This window comes from Asparagus officinalis, chromosome 2 (genome assembly GCF_001876935.1).
Source record: "Asparagus officinalis chromosome 2, Aspof.V1, whole genome shotgun sequence".
In the NCBI taxonomy this organism is placed as follows: domain Eukaryota; kingdom Viridiplantae; phylum Streptophyta; class Magnoliopsida; order Asparagales; family Asparagaceae; genus Asparagus; species Asparagus officinalis.
In genome coordinates this window covers 6525847-6540556 of record NC_033795.1, presented here as the reverse complement: position 1 = coordinate 6540556, position 14710 = coordinate 6525847, and the positions used below count along the sequence as shown (strand labels likewise).

Here is a 14710-nt window from a genome sequence, read left to right as displayed (position 1 = left end):
GATCATTACTTCTCCTAGATTTATATTACACAACTTGTGTTACATATTATGTTGGTAGGTTTTGATATATTTTCTTCCAAATTAATAAGATGTATTACTTTGGTTTCCATGCTAGATACATGACTTGATCACGCCTATATTATTGATTCATCAGATTTTAACTGTGCTGCATTGCATGGATCTTACTAATCCATCAATTAACATCTTCATATTACATGCTTAAATAATAATTTTTTCTTGCTTTTTTATGAGTCTATGTTGATCTACTTCACGTGTTATGGAAGTCTTGTCATGGCCGGCTCTTGATATCAACTTATTGTTCTTGCCTGCAGCTTTTGGGGGTTCTTGCTCATGTTGAAACTGAAAAGAATGCGGTGGAAGCTTTGGTTCAACCTGTGGAAACTGTTGAAAGGCTTTTACATGAAATGCAGATGTTGAGATCACAAATTGAAGATTTAGAGTATAAATTGGATGCACAAGTACAAGGTGTCAAATCCCCAGAGGAAATTCAGTTACAGTTGAATGCTGAGCAGAGCAAGAAGTAAACTATCCTCCACATCCAACAATCCTTTTGAAATCTTAATACCTTCTGATTCTGCTATATGCAAACAGTATATAACTACAATAATATGATTCTCTGAGATGGTAATGGGAGTATTCTGATCTTCCTCTAGTTATACAAATATCATAATAATATGAATTTTTATGATTGTATAAGAAATTACACCACCCAAATAATGTCTTTCATATTGCTTCTCTTCTTGAACTTTTCCTGCTTATGTTTATACTTTCTTGAATGAGACATAGATGCTTAAGTCTACAAAATCAAAATCTTATGGTTCATCATTTCTTGTGTAAATGTATAACCAGGGAACAACTCAGCCAGGAGATAGACAGCCTGAGGGAGGAGCAGCGGATTTTTACTAACGATTTATCAAACATTAAAATGCGCTGGCATGCCGTTAGGGAGGAGAAGCTAAAAGCATCTAATATATTACATAAATTCAAAAAGGCAGAAGAAGACTTGGTTTCTCTAGCTGAAGAAAGAACTCAAGTTGACCTTGATGAAAAGGTGAGGTTTTTAGTTCTTGTATTTCCAAATTTCTTGCATCACATTTGACATTTATCTCCAGATTTGTTTCATGTCATGTCGAGCGCTTCATTCAAATGCTTTGGGAAAACTTTTCCCCTTTAGTAGCCTAATATATGTACTGGCCAACTTTATTTTTGGAGTCTTATTGCGTCTTGTGAAATGACTAATCTATCACAAATAGTTTTCTTTTTCTGTTATTGATCTCTTACTGCATTAAATAGAGGCTCTTAGATATGCACATCTCAGTTTAAGATACTTGAAATGTATACACAACTGCAGAAACTTTTCATTTCAGCTTTAATAGAATTTTTCTCTGAATAGATTTAAAACAAGTGAGCATTGTTAGTTTAAAAAAATTAGTGGTTCATGATTTGATGCTTTTCTTGATTATCCAGCTTTCCCAAATATACCTTTTGTTACTAATACTTTTCTATATAAATTATTGAGAAATATGTCTAAATGGAGCAAGAAATTATTTACAGACAAATATCTTTTTGATTGCTGAGACCAGAGTTCTTCTTGTTGATTATTTGTTTGCACTATACTTTTTTGTCAAAATTTTATATTAAGCTTTGAGTCTTTCTCACTAGTCACTATAATATAATCTATTGACTTGTTTGATCTCCTTGAAATTTTCAGCATCTTGCTGAAGCTATTGGCCCATTGTTGAAGGAAAAAGAGAAGCTGATGCAGGAACATGCAGATTTGAAAATGAAACTTGAGCTGGAGTATGATGAACTTGCAGAAGATGCTTCTAAGGAATTCTGCTAGAATCAAAGAGTATGTTTCCTAGAATTATGAGTTTATGCCTACATATGGAGATTAACTGTATATTTCTGTACAATGTTAAGGTATGTTGACTCCAAGAGAGGAGAAAAGCTAAAGGAATTGCAAGAGAAGCTCGCTTTATCTGAATCTTATCTAAAAAAATGTGAGGAGAGGAAACAGGAAATATCAGCTGAATTGTACAAGAGTAAAGAGTTACTACGCAATCAAGACCAGCTAAAAAGAAACATAGACGACAACTTGAATTATCGAAAAACAAAGGCGGAAGTAGATGACCTTACTCGTGAAATAGAGATACTTGAAGAAAAAGTACTAGATATCGGTGGACTGTCTGCCATTGAAGCTGATCATAAAAGACATATACAAGAGAAGGAAAGACTGCTTTCAGAGGTGAGATTTTAACATTATGTGTTCTCTTTTACCTTTTGTTATCCCATTAGTTGTAATGAAAAGTGGTTGTGAGTTATTCTGGTGTGTATTTCTAGATTAATTTAATACTGCTTCCCATGTTTATCACCTTTTCCCATTAAAATAGAATTAGTTATAGGGCATAAGCCTCCATAAAAGATTTCATCGAAGGATTTTAATGTGCTCAAATCTGAGATTTTTTGTACCAAATCTTAAGGACACTTGTGATATTGAGGGGTTGGCTATAAATCCTTGAGGGGCATTGATAAGTAGGATACCTTAATGCTGCACCAAGGCACAGGCAAAACCAAACAGATTCCTCATTTAATGTGCTTCTTGTTATATTTATTTATCTTCATACTAAAATGTATCTATTAATAAGTACCTTTAGGAAAGCTTAAGTGTTTATGTTTAGTTGCTCTATGGTGTATTGCTATTTGATGTTAAACCTTCTGGCTGGTTTTGAGGTCAGCCTTGATTAGTTTGTTGACTAGGAGGTACTCATCTGTGAGATCTCTGGTCAAAACAAGACAAATTCTGTGTACCTGTATAGTCATCCCTTTAGTTCAATGTGGTCTAAGATGTGTGATGTCTACTAGTTAACATGACTTCATAGTTATGAAATATATTGTCTTATTGTTTTAGTACCCATAATTTTATTTTCATCATTATTTTTTGTATCTATTTTATTATTATTATTGAGGTAATGAGTTTATAGGATATGCAATAAACGTGTTGCCAATATTAAAAAATATATATACCTTTGATATGGAAATGCAATAAGTTGAAAGATGTGTTAATATATGAAATTTTGTCTATCTGCCCATAGTTATTTAGCAAGCTGTCTATCAAGATTGTAAGGAGCCAGGGCACCTTCACATCTGATATCTACTTGAATAAATTGCAGCTGAACAGGTGTCATGGCACACTTTCTGTCTATCAAAGTAATGTATCAAAGCACAAGCTTGAGCTTAAACAATCACAATACACTGACATTGACAAGCGGTACTTCAATCAGCTTATCCAACTCAAGGTAAATGATTGCAAATTTTCATTGTTCATATCCGCAACCTTGATATATTTCAAGTATCCTAAGCCAAGAACTTTTGTTGTAGACTACTGAAATGGCAAACAAGGACCTGGATAGATACTACAATGCGCTTGACAAGTAAGTACTAAACATTATATCACGTTGATGTATGTGTTTTGACTATTCACCCTTCGCTCTTTCCATCTTATATATTTCTTTATCTTTTGTTGTCTGGCTATTGCGGATAAAGTTGATGTTTTTCCTTGAATAAAATGATAACAAGTAAAATGACATTTCACTCCAAATATAAAAGGAGATTTGCTTGGAAGTTCTTTGACGTGTTATTCATGTTCAAGTTTCCGTGTGAAGTCTTAAGTTCTTTATCTTGAAAGTGTTCTAACCTCTTTCATTATTCTTCTTTAATGGTACTCAAAAGATCAAATTGTGTCGACTTGTTACAAAAGTTCAGTTGAGGCTACTTTCCAGGATCAGTATTGCCATATAGTTCACTATTCTAGGCGATGTGCACATATTATGAAGCGATCACTTCGTCAAACTGATTTTTTTGTTCCATTGCTAGAGCATTAATGCGCTTCCACGCGATGAAAATGGAGGAAATAAATAAGATCATCAGGGAGCTATGGCAACAAACATACAGAGGCCAAGATATCGACTATATAAGTATTCATTCCGATTCGGAAGGTGCTGGTAGTCGGTCTTACAGCTACCGGCAATCGGTAGTTATAAAAAGAATGTTTTAGCGTTTTCTTTGCTGCCGCCCAATTTTTTGTTCTTTTTTTTGTTTCCCCCCCCCCCCGCCCCCCCACCCCCCCCAAACCCCCCAACACCAACAAAAAAAAAAAATCCTTTCATATTTTGAAGTTAGCCTGTTAAATAATTGTAATCACCATTAGATCGCCCATATTATTAAGTTTTTTTAAATTACTCCCTCAAGTTATTGAAATTGCTATCAGGTCCCCCAATTCTCATAAGTTCGTTTTCAAATTAATCCCTCTTAAGTGCCACTTCTCTTAGTTGGAGAGGTACTAATTTCAAAATAATTTAAGAACTGGGGGACATAATAGCAATTTCAATGATTTGAGGGACTAATATGACTCACCGTGGGCGACCCAACGGTTGGGAGGTTCCAATATGGCTCCCATAATTTTGGGTTCGATTTTGGGCTGGGTTATAAGAAAAAATTTGAAATATGAAAAATTTAAGGGACTAACATCGAAAGAATCCCATTGTTGAAATTAATTTAACTCCTGATGGTTCTGGGCCTTTTCTCTCCAGGTGGTGATGCAAACCGGTGATGCTGAGCTGGAAATGCGTGGAAGGTGCAGTGCTGGTCAAAAGGTAAGAAACTAGTGGCCTACTGGTCCGGTAAAACTAGCTTGCAAAGGCCAAAAATATACACATAATCATGAAACTTGGATAATGTCGATATTATATGTCATCAATCATCAAATATTAATATTGGTTATATCCAGGTACTTGCCTCTCTTATCATAAGGTTGGCACTAGCGGAAACTTTCTGCCTTAACTGTGGTATACTTGCACTTGATGAACCAACCACAAACCTGGATGGGCCGAATGCAGAAAGTCTTGCTGCAGCACTTTTAAGGTCTCATACCTGGAGTATCACTTAATATACTGTGAACAACGTTAGTTACTGTTGTAGTCCGTTGTATTAATTTAGTTATTACGTAATTATGTCAGAATTATGGAAGATAGGAAAGGCCAGGAGAACTTCCAATTGATAGTTATCACTCATGATGAGCGCTTCGCACAGCTGATTGGTCAGCGTCAGCATGCTGAGAGATATTATCGTGTGACAAAGGATGAACAGTAAGTGTTTTCAAGTCCTTGGATATTAGAATTTTCTTTAAAAGAGTTGCATAACAAAACTGACATGCACAGCGAATACTGTATTAAAAAGGAAACTTAAAACAAAAAACTTAGCGAACAGAAAATCCTCCATCTATTCATTTATCGGTTTAGGCTGATTCCTTCTGTTGCTTTGTGCAGTCAACACAGCATAATTGAAGCCCAAGAGATATTTGACTGAAGATCATAATCTCTGAACAATTAAGCTGTGCATAAAGTTCGCCGCCAAATTTTGTGTAGTTTGTTTTGGGAGGCGACTGGTAGTTGGGTTGTCGAGAAACCTAGAAAATTTCTAGGGTTTTTTTAGTCTTCCTGTGGCAACCATCAGGCTGTAAATTAAATGTAATTTTGATGTTGATCATGCTGCAGCCAAATTACTGTGTACCTTCCCCTGGCTTTTTAGTAGGGGTTTAGTTGTGAGGATTTGGAAGTTAAAAGTTAGTTCTGTAACAAAAAGGAGGTAATGACAAGCTTATGTATATAGAGAAGGTTCCTTCATCTATTGTGTCTGTAGTTTTTGTTAAATTGCTGGTGATTTTGCTGTTTTGTTTTTGTTTTTTTTCTATAACCTAATGCGGAATCGAATTCAAGATTATGGGAGCCATATTAGAATCTCCTTACAAACACAGATCGTATCGTATTAGCTGTAGTAGGTGTACGTGGGTTCGGGTCGGAACCCATGACTTGAGGTCATGGCAAGCTTTTCAGATTTTAGTTTCCTTGGCCCACTCCAACAGAAGCCCAAAGGTAAACTAGCAACATAGAAATCTTCACTCAATATTTTTTATGGCATTTATAAACCTCAAGTCTTTTAAAACTAGCTTTATAACTTAAATATAGAAATTTTTATCTGAATGTTTCAAAATGGTATTCACATGCTAAATGATTCTAAGTGTTATCTGAGAATACCCGGACAAAATTTTCATGTTTGTCTAAGAAAAGATACTAGTATGCTAATTTTAAACAACTTAGGATATACAAAGGTCACAAACGAGGGTACAAAGTAGGTGAAACTATAAGGTATTTCATTCACATTTCATTTTAATTTTTAAAGCAACACAGATGCTGACACGTGTAATGAGGGTGGAATCAACCAACCGTCCAATGGACACCCACTCAAGTAAACTGGACAAAGGAAAAAAGAAGGGTTTTTTTTAACCTATAAGCCCAAAATTTTATCTCTATTTATTTTTTATCAGGACATTTTACTATTTATTCTTCAACCCAAATAGCCTACTATATTATTTTTGTTCTCCCTACTTTAACATTTTGATATACATCGACTTATATCAGAAATTTAGTAACTAGCCACAAAATATAGTAATGTGCGAAAAAATATAGCACAATTATAGAAAACAATCTTCTATGTGCGGAGGTGGATTTAGAAATAGCTTAGTGAAATGTTTTGGATCTGGAAGTGATTTGAGAAGTGGACGGATTCAAAGTTAGAACGAGGTAAAAGTTTGGGTTTATATAAAAAAAAAACCCAAAGGGAGAGAGAAGAGAAGAGGAGGAGACAGTATCACATGCCACCCAAAATGATGACACCTGTCAAAAATTATTTTAAGTGTGATTATTATTAATTAGGTTATTAGAAGAAAAAGTCACCACTTAATCAAAGTTTGAGTAACCAAATCTCAATCCTCCACCAAAGTCCCCCACTTTTTTTTTTTAACTGCGCATTCCGCCGTTATTTTAATAATATCACATATTACACCCCCCTCTCTCTCTATAAATTCCCATTTCTTGAGCCCTTCAAAGGCTTTCTTTTCTCTGTGGGTTTTCTTTCATCAGAGAGAGAGAGAGAGGGGAGAAAGGGGTTGCCTTTGCCTTCAAACAAAAATATCAAAATCCCCGACAAATAGAGCGAATTTTGATCATAGAAAGAGAGTAGAGGGATTATTCTACTCGATTTTTTTCTGGGCTTTCCCTTTTTAAAATTTTTTTTTTCTTTGTTTGATTGAATCAGTGCTTATATATTCTTAATTATATTGGAGAGATTGATCGAGGCTTTGGATTTCCCAATCTCGATCTCGTTCCTTCTTTTCTTCTCATAAGTCCCTCGATTAGGGTTTCTTTTTTTTTTTGTTCCTTTTCATTAGTATTCACGAGATTTCAAGATTTTGGACTGGCTCTAGTGGTTCTAGATGAACCCTCTTCAGGGATTTTTCTAGAAGTTTCGAAATCGAGACCGAAAGCTTAGAGCTTGTCCAACATTGGAAACAGGCTATTGGGAATTTTAGGCTGTTTCTGTTTATGGTAACTATTCTGTGTTTGAGCATGGAAGAGGACTGCTGCTTACACTGAATTCTCATCGGTTTTTGCACAGTAACAGGAGAGTGATCGGCCTTGTTGGTTTACTGGAATTAGGTCTCTTCTCGGATTCAGATCGTGGGATTTCTTCGGAAAACTAGAAGAAGTTGAGAATTTTCTACGGAATTTAAGAATATTTTTGGTGATCCTTTGAGTTTTGAGGAGCTTTAGGTGATGGGTTTTGACACAATGGAGTAGTTCTGATACGGGAAATGATTTTGAGGACATGGTTGATGAGAAGGAGAGAGTTCGGTGGTCGGTTCCCGAACTGGAACAGCTTTTTTATTGGAAACAACTGAAGTCATTGGCTGAACTTGGGATAGCTTTGTGCGATGTCTCGGTGCTTCCCTTATCCTCCACCAGGATTTGAAAAGAAGGCCAGGAACAATCAGTCGTCGGATTTATTAGCAAAGGTTTGTTTTGTATGGTTCTCGATTGTTATAATTTGACCATATTGACGCTCACATGACTGTCGCTGAAATTTCTAACACACGATGTGCAATGCTAGGAGAAAAGATTGTTTCTTGGTGATGTTATTAATTGCATTGATATCATGCTTGAACCAAAAATATATAAAAGATATGAGCATGCTTGCTATGGTGAAGAAAATATAAGATTTGATCTGAATCAAACAAGAGGGTATCTCACTTGATGTGGTTCCGTTTATGGTACTTTATGTAGCCTTGCTGTACATTCAGCAGTAAGAGAACTGAAAAATTGTACTGCTAAAATGGTCAAGACCGAACCTTTTGTCAGGGGATGGCTCTTATGGATATTTTTTTTTTACATTTTAGTGTTGAGGCCTGAGGGAGGGGGGAAATAAGAAAATTCAAAACTGGTAAGATACTAAGATTTAAAAGTAGATAATTCACAGTAAAATTTCAACTTTTATACTTCCAGCTATCTTATTGTTCTAAAACTTCAGTTGAATCTCAAGCACTGTGCAGCAATGCAATCTCTCGGCCCTCTAGTTTTGGATTTGGTGTCTTGATTCAGATAGAAAATATTGTAAAAACATGTGTTTTCTAGCTTCAAATGTACATCGGTTATACGAGAATTGTTTTTGTCCATTTCCATAGGTAATAGAATTGTATATCAAAGCAATGTAGAAATCACGACTCATCAACCTTGTGCCTCATCTCATATATATTACAAAATGCTTATGATACATTTCATTTTGGATGAATAGATCAGAAGTCTTGTAAGTTCCATTATGATGTTCAAAAAGTGTCTTATATTTGACTACTAGTTTTGAAATTCATTTAGGCTCCAGTCAGTGGTCGCAATCCAAACCCTCTTTTTTCTCCTAGATGAAAATTTTCTTGTAGTAAATTTATATGCCACCAATATTTTGCATGGCAATTATATTACATGTGCCTGAAAAACTTCGCCCTTCAGTAAAACACAACTATTTTACCTCCTGTTAAAGACAGACATTCTATGCATGCTCAATTGTCTTACTTTTATTGTTTATATGACTGAATTCCATGCAAATGATCTGTATGTGCATGTGCAATGTTGCAGAGCGTATGAATGTAGAGATCCATTTTTCCTCTTAATTTATTTATTCTAAATGGAGCAAATTCAAATCATTATCACCCCAAAGGCCCCTTCTAATATATGTTGTTGGTATTAAGTCAAGATGCACTTGTCAATTTATGGGCATGACAGTGGACAAACATCCCTCAGTTTTAACGTTTCATATACTAGATATCGACACACCTCAATCCTCTTCCACTTTTGTGTCGTTTTCATGTATAGTTATATGCGCATACAGACATACATGTGTGTTGTGTGCGTGCGTGTGTGCCTACGTGCTAGGCATGACGATTTAAATGTCAGTAAATGAAGAAGTAGAAGAAAATATAAGATCAAAAGGAAGGTGAAAATAAGTCCTTTAGTGAGAATCATACTGTAGAACTTAATAATAAAACCAAGTAATTAAAGCCATGATGAGAACTTTGACCTACTGAAGACTGGGATATTTTAAACAAACTGAAAATTAGGAAAATTAGACGAGGTTATAGGACATGTGTCTGGATACTGAAAATGGGTGATTAATGGGAAATAAGCAATTTTAGTACCTTTTTATAACAGTAAATGTGATACATCGAGTTGTATAGACTAGAAATTTTCATTGAATAAACTTGAGAANTTTTTTTTTTTTTTTTTTTTTTGGGGGGGGGGGGGGATGGTGGTGGTGGTGGTGGTGGTGGTGGTGGTGTGAGGTTGGGGGACTGCATTTGTGTGTGCTAAAAATGAGTTCAGCTTCATGTTGGCTAGTCTATTGGGAAACTCTTTACCTATTAAGATGATTAGTGGAAAAAGAGATTAACATATGGTTTATTCTTGTACAAGAATCTTCTGGGGGTATTAGGAAACTTATGTGATGTGTTTTAGGTGTGAAAAACAAGTCTTCAATGCTGGCTTCTAGGTCAATGTGATTAAGATTATATTCTTGCATTATGGAGGATTAACTCGCATGAAAACAATTGGAATAATATAGATTCACTTTACCTATCACCATAGATATGCATCAAAGACATGCATTAAGCCCTTTGTTCATGGATAATTTTATGAAGCAAATACAGGACAATGCTCCAGTGTTTTGGTTGTTGACTTATGATATTGTATCAGTCAATGAGCTGAGAGAAGGAATAAGTTTTAAGTAGAAAATGGAGGAGCTTCAGGATTTAAAGATTCAGACTAGCAGGACTCTGGAATGTTTGTAAGGTAACTTAATAACTTGAGAATTTGAAAGGTGGAGTTGAAGCCGAAGAAAGTATCAAAGGCCAAGTGTTTTTGCTTTCTGTTATCAATCAGACTCATCCATAATTATGTTGATATTGTGGTATCAATCAGATTCATCTTGGAAAAGAATACTTTGATTGTCCTGTATTTATTTTGATTGCGAATGGCCTTATTTGTAGTCACAATATCACTCATATGCGAGATGAAAGTACTAAGTGTTGATGAATTTGTTTTCCTTCTGCAAAGACATGTTATTCTCAGGCTTATCTGTAACTGATATGTTTATCTGGCTATATAACACTATGACTTATTAAAATCTGTTGCTCAACCAAGTACTGTATAAAATTGAATGCATTAGATGTTACTTGATAGTAAGCTCATGTGGTGTCAGTTTTTTTCCTTCCCCTTTTCCTCTAATAAATTAATGTCTTATACCACTAGCTTACTAGCTTATACATATGCAAGTTTGTGGGTAAAATGAAGAGCAAGACAGCTACTTTTTTCATGTATACTGAAACTATAAGTTTTATTAAATTGGTTCTAATCATGAATGGTTTCCTCTGTAACGTTATCATCTATAGGAAATAAGTAGCTAAGTTTGTCTAGTTGGCCAAGTGTTCCTTAATTTAGGATTCACTTGGAATCTACAAGCAACAAGAACAAGACCTTTATTGCAAACTTTAGGGATTAACAACTTCTTATCCATTCATGTTTCTTTGACTTCGTCCGACGATTACTTCTTCTGATGTTACACTTATTAGCCTTTCGTTTTTGCATATTCTGAAATGTTCTATATCAGGTGTCACTCATACGAGATATGTATTTTAAACTAGAGCAAAGGCGTAACTGGTTCATGTAATAGATTAGCGTGCGGGTTAGGACATTTAGGTTATGTTAAAATGATATTCCTGGGATACCGTATTGAATGTGCTATGCCTAAGATTTAATGGATTGATTTTTTTCGTCGATATTGTAATCACAAAGCATGTGGTAGTTTAACCATGAACTTTGATCTGGTTAGTGTGAACCAACTTCAACAGTTCTGCAATGATTTTTCTTTTTTTGGTTAAAATGGACTCATAAGACAGGAAGTCCCTTGTAACATTGTTGAATCCTCTGTGATTACTGATGGATATAAATAGTTTGATTCTCATCACTTTTGCATGCACCTTGAATAGGGACATTTGGGAAGTTTCTCTCATGCAAACATAATATCAGTAATTTGTTTATGTTTATTATTATTACAGTGATATCTTAATCACAGGTTTTTCACCGGGACTATGATATTACCTACAGGTTTGTGCAAATATACTTTGGAATTTTGAGAATACTAAGGAATCTCCTTTTTTTTATTAAACTAAAACAGTCTTTAACAGAAGATTCGATAGGGTCTTTTCGAGAATATCAGTTAAGGGTTTTTAACTTGAGAGCTAATACGACCTTTTACTGCAATTACTGGCTGCCCTGGTGGTTTTAATTGTTTCAGTTCTAAATCTTGATTCCTTCGCTGAATGCTTATACTTTCATGTATCTAAGGCACTGTGGTTTGTTTCGATTCATCATCTGTAGTTGCAGTGTTTTCCATTGCCAGATATTTATTTATTGACTACATATTACAGGAACTTGAAAGTTCTCTCCACATTGTAATACTTAATCGTGTAGTGACTTCAAATTTTCAGGAGAAGCAGAAAGAGAGAAAACATAAAAAGGAGAAGAGGGACAAAGAAAAGAAAGAGGGTAAAGAAAAGAAGCATAAAGACAAGAACAAAGACAAACACAAAGAGAAGAAAGATCGAAAGGAAAGGCACAGGGACAAGAAAAGGGACAAGGAAAAGAACAAAACATCGGATGGCAAAAGAATTGAAAGATGGGCTAGTGATCATAATCAGCAGAAAGATGAAAAAGGGGAAGCTGACCAAATGCTTGAAAATGCTACTGGGGTTGTCATCTCCAAGGCTGAGGAAGCTAATAATTCCAAGTATATGGAGGAATTGGACAGAAGGATTGAAATTGAGAAGAAAGCGGCAGCTAACAGGATGCTTGAGAACAGTACTTGTTCAATTCCAAAAAGGGTTGAAGGCTTGGGCATCTCAATTAGTAAAGAACAAAGGAAACCTGATGGAGTTAGTCAACCAATGGAGAAGGCTAACCATAGACATCAGTTGTCAAAAAACCACCAAGGGTTGCCCAATGGAAACCAAATGGTTACAAAATTTAGCAAAGAACAAAGAAGACCTGATGCACTTGGACAACCAGTTGATAAAGGTAACTATAACCACCAAAGTTTGCCTAATAGAAATCCGATGGTTCCAAATTTCAGCAAAGAGCAAGGAAGAGTTAATGGGGTCATCAAACCAGTGGAGATGTTTAACCAAAAGCATCAAGCTTTGCCCCACCGAACCCCGGCGGTTTCGAACTTCATTAATACTGAAAAAAGAAGAGTTGATGAGATTCCTCAAGCAGAGGACAAGGTCAATTTTAACCATCATGCCTTGCTCCAAACTCCAGCAGAGAAAGATGAGGTCAGAAGCATTGAAAGGAAAGAGAAGGGAAAAGATGGGGACCTGGATAGAGAAAGAGAAGAGAAGAAAAAGAAAAGGAAGGAGAAAAACCGAGATAAAGAGAAGGAAAAGGAAGAGAAGAAGAAGAGAAAGAAGGGAAGTGGTGAAGACAGTCAGAAAGAAAATCATACACGAAAAGATACTGTAAGGGATCAAGTAAATAGTCTAAATCTCAAGCCCCGAGCCCCTGAGAATAGCATCGAGAATTTTGATGGTAACTATGGAAATAGCAAGAAGAGGAAGGAAATAGAGATGAATGGTTTTCTGCATGGTTAGTTCATTTATTTACATACTTTATTGTACTCATTCATTTTAAGGTTAATTTTGGATAGGCTACCTGTACCAATGCTGTTTTGAACTTACTATCCCTCCCATTTTGTTGTTGCAGATAGAACCCTCGAGTCAATTTTTCTTTACTCTTTTACCCTTAAAAAAATAAGAAGAAGAAGAAGAGGCATTATGTTTTGACAATTAAAACCCCTGGGGGTAAAAGAGTAAAATGTTCACTCAGGGGGTCTATCTGCAACAACAAAACTAGAGTATTAAGTTCAAAACAGTAAACTATAGGGGGTCTATCCGTAATTAGCCCTTCATTTATGTGAATTATGGATATTATCTTGCTTCGTTCATATGGTCGCAGAATATGAAGTGCCACCTAATAAGCTTCTGAGACCTGCATCTTCCTCTAATCAGCAAAATGGAAAGACATTTGAGTTTCATCATATTCATACAGCTTCACCTTCAATTAGGCATATGACCCCAAATAACGTTAAAGCTGAAAAAGTACTGAATAATAAGGAACACAAAACTAATGTTAGTTTAGTAGCTCGGCCATCCCCAGCTGATTCAAGGCCTTCACTTGCTGCTCCAAAGACTGGCGCAATAAATGGTACTGCAGCGGCACAGCCGCCAATAGCTGATTTGAGGCCAGAAATTACAAATGGCATTGCAGTAGCTGAGCCATCTCCAGCTGATTCAAAACCTCTACTTCATGTAAACAATACCATAAAGAGCAATAAAGTCTTCACTAAACCATCTCATCCAGATTCCAAGTTTCTCGAACGAGTATATTCCATTCCCAAAATCGAGCAATTGCCTGAATTCGACGAGCAAGAGTGGCTATTTGGCGGTGATAGCCGTCAGTCGAAGCCTATGGAAGAGATCGAAGCCAAAGAAACACCTGAAGTTTGGGCTCAGGGGCTGAAGATCGAGTCAGCGGATGTTTTCGCTTTGCCTTATGTGATCCCTTACTGATATAACATCAATAGTTTGCCTGTTTTATTGATTAGATCTCTTCTTTTAAATGGATGTGTTGTATGGTCCAAAATGTTCGATTGCTTTGATGATTTGAATGGAACTTAGTTTCATTTGATACCGGGATTTTTCCTGTCAGATCGTGATAGGTTTGAGGCTGTAGTACCACAAAAATTTTTGGATTTTTTTCGTATGGTGTAAATCTTCTGCTCATAACAAAAGATGTACAATAGAGAGGGAGAAAGAAATGAAAAGAGGGGGAGTTGTGTTAAGCTCATGTCTTGCTTGGTTCATTTGTGCAACCTGCTATCTTTCATGTTTCTGATATTATTGTTGTTTCCTTTTTCTTTTTTTTTCCTCCTCCTGATATCCATTGTGTTTGTACGACGAGGTCTTGAGACTGAAATCCAATAAGGAACGGTACAAAACTCGAGTCAACGAGGAGTTCTGTGCTGGAATTCAGTAGTATATTCGAGACGATATTTGGGTCAATGACGTGCGCCGTCTTAAAAGGCGTGAGACAATGATTCAAGATTATAGTTTTATATTCTAACATGTCTCTTCTCCGGTGTACTTGTGCAGATGTATTTTTTCAAATGCGATTTTAACTGTGTCATCGATGAG

At 35.8% G+C, this 14710-nt stretch overlaps 2 protein-coding genes across 2 annotated transcripts in view; both read left to right on the top strand.

Annotated features, from left to right (window-relative positions):
• The window catches only part of LOC109830754 (DNA repair protein RAD50-like), a 17789-nt gene extending 12084 nt beyond the window's left edge, over positions 1–5705 (top strand). The window contains 12 exon segments of the mRNA XM_020398116.1: positions 333–541; positions 871–1072; positions 1733–1839; positions 1841–1873; positions 1945–2269; positions 3195–3320; positions 3403–3455; positions 3898–4047; positions 4613–4676; positions 4811–4944; positions 5040–5168; positions 5349–5705. Coding sequence (XP_020253705.1) covers positions 333–541; positions 871–1072; positions 1733–1839; positions 1841–1873; positions 1945–2269; positions 3195–3320; positions 3403–3455; positions 3898–4047; positions 4613–4676; positions 4811–4944; positions 5040–5168; positions 5349–5388 — 1572 coding nt within the window. The 3' untranslated portion in view covers positions 5389–5705.
• Positions 6993–14204, top strand: LOC109830066 (myb-like protein X). The gene is made up of 3 exons (XM_020397221.1): positions 6993–7933; positions 11951–13103; positions 13473–14204. The coding sequence occupies exons 1-3, from the start codon at positions 7853–7855 to the stop codon at positions 14084–14086; spliced, it is 1848 nt and encodes a 615-aa protein (XP_020252810.1). The 5' UTR covers positions 6993–7852; the 3' UTR covers positions 14087–14204.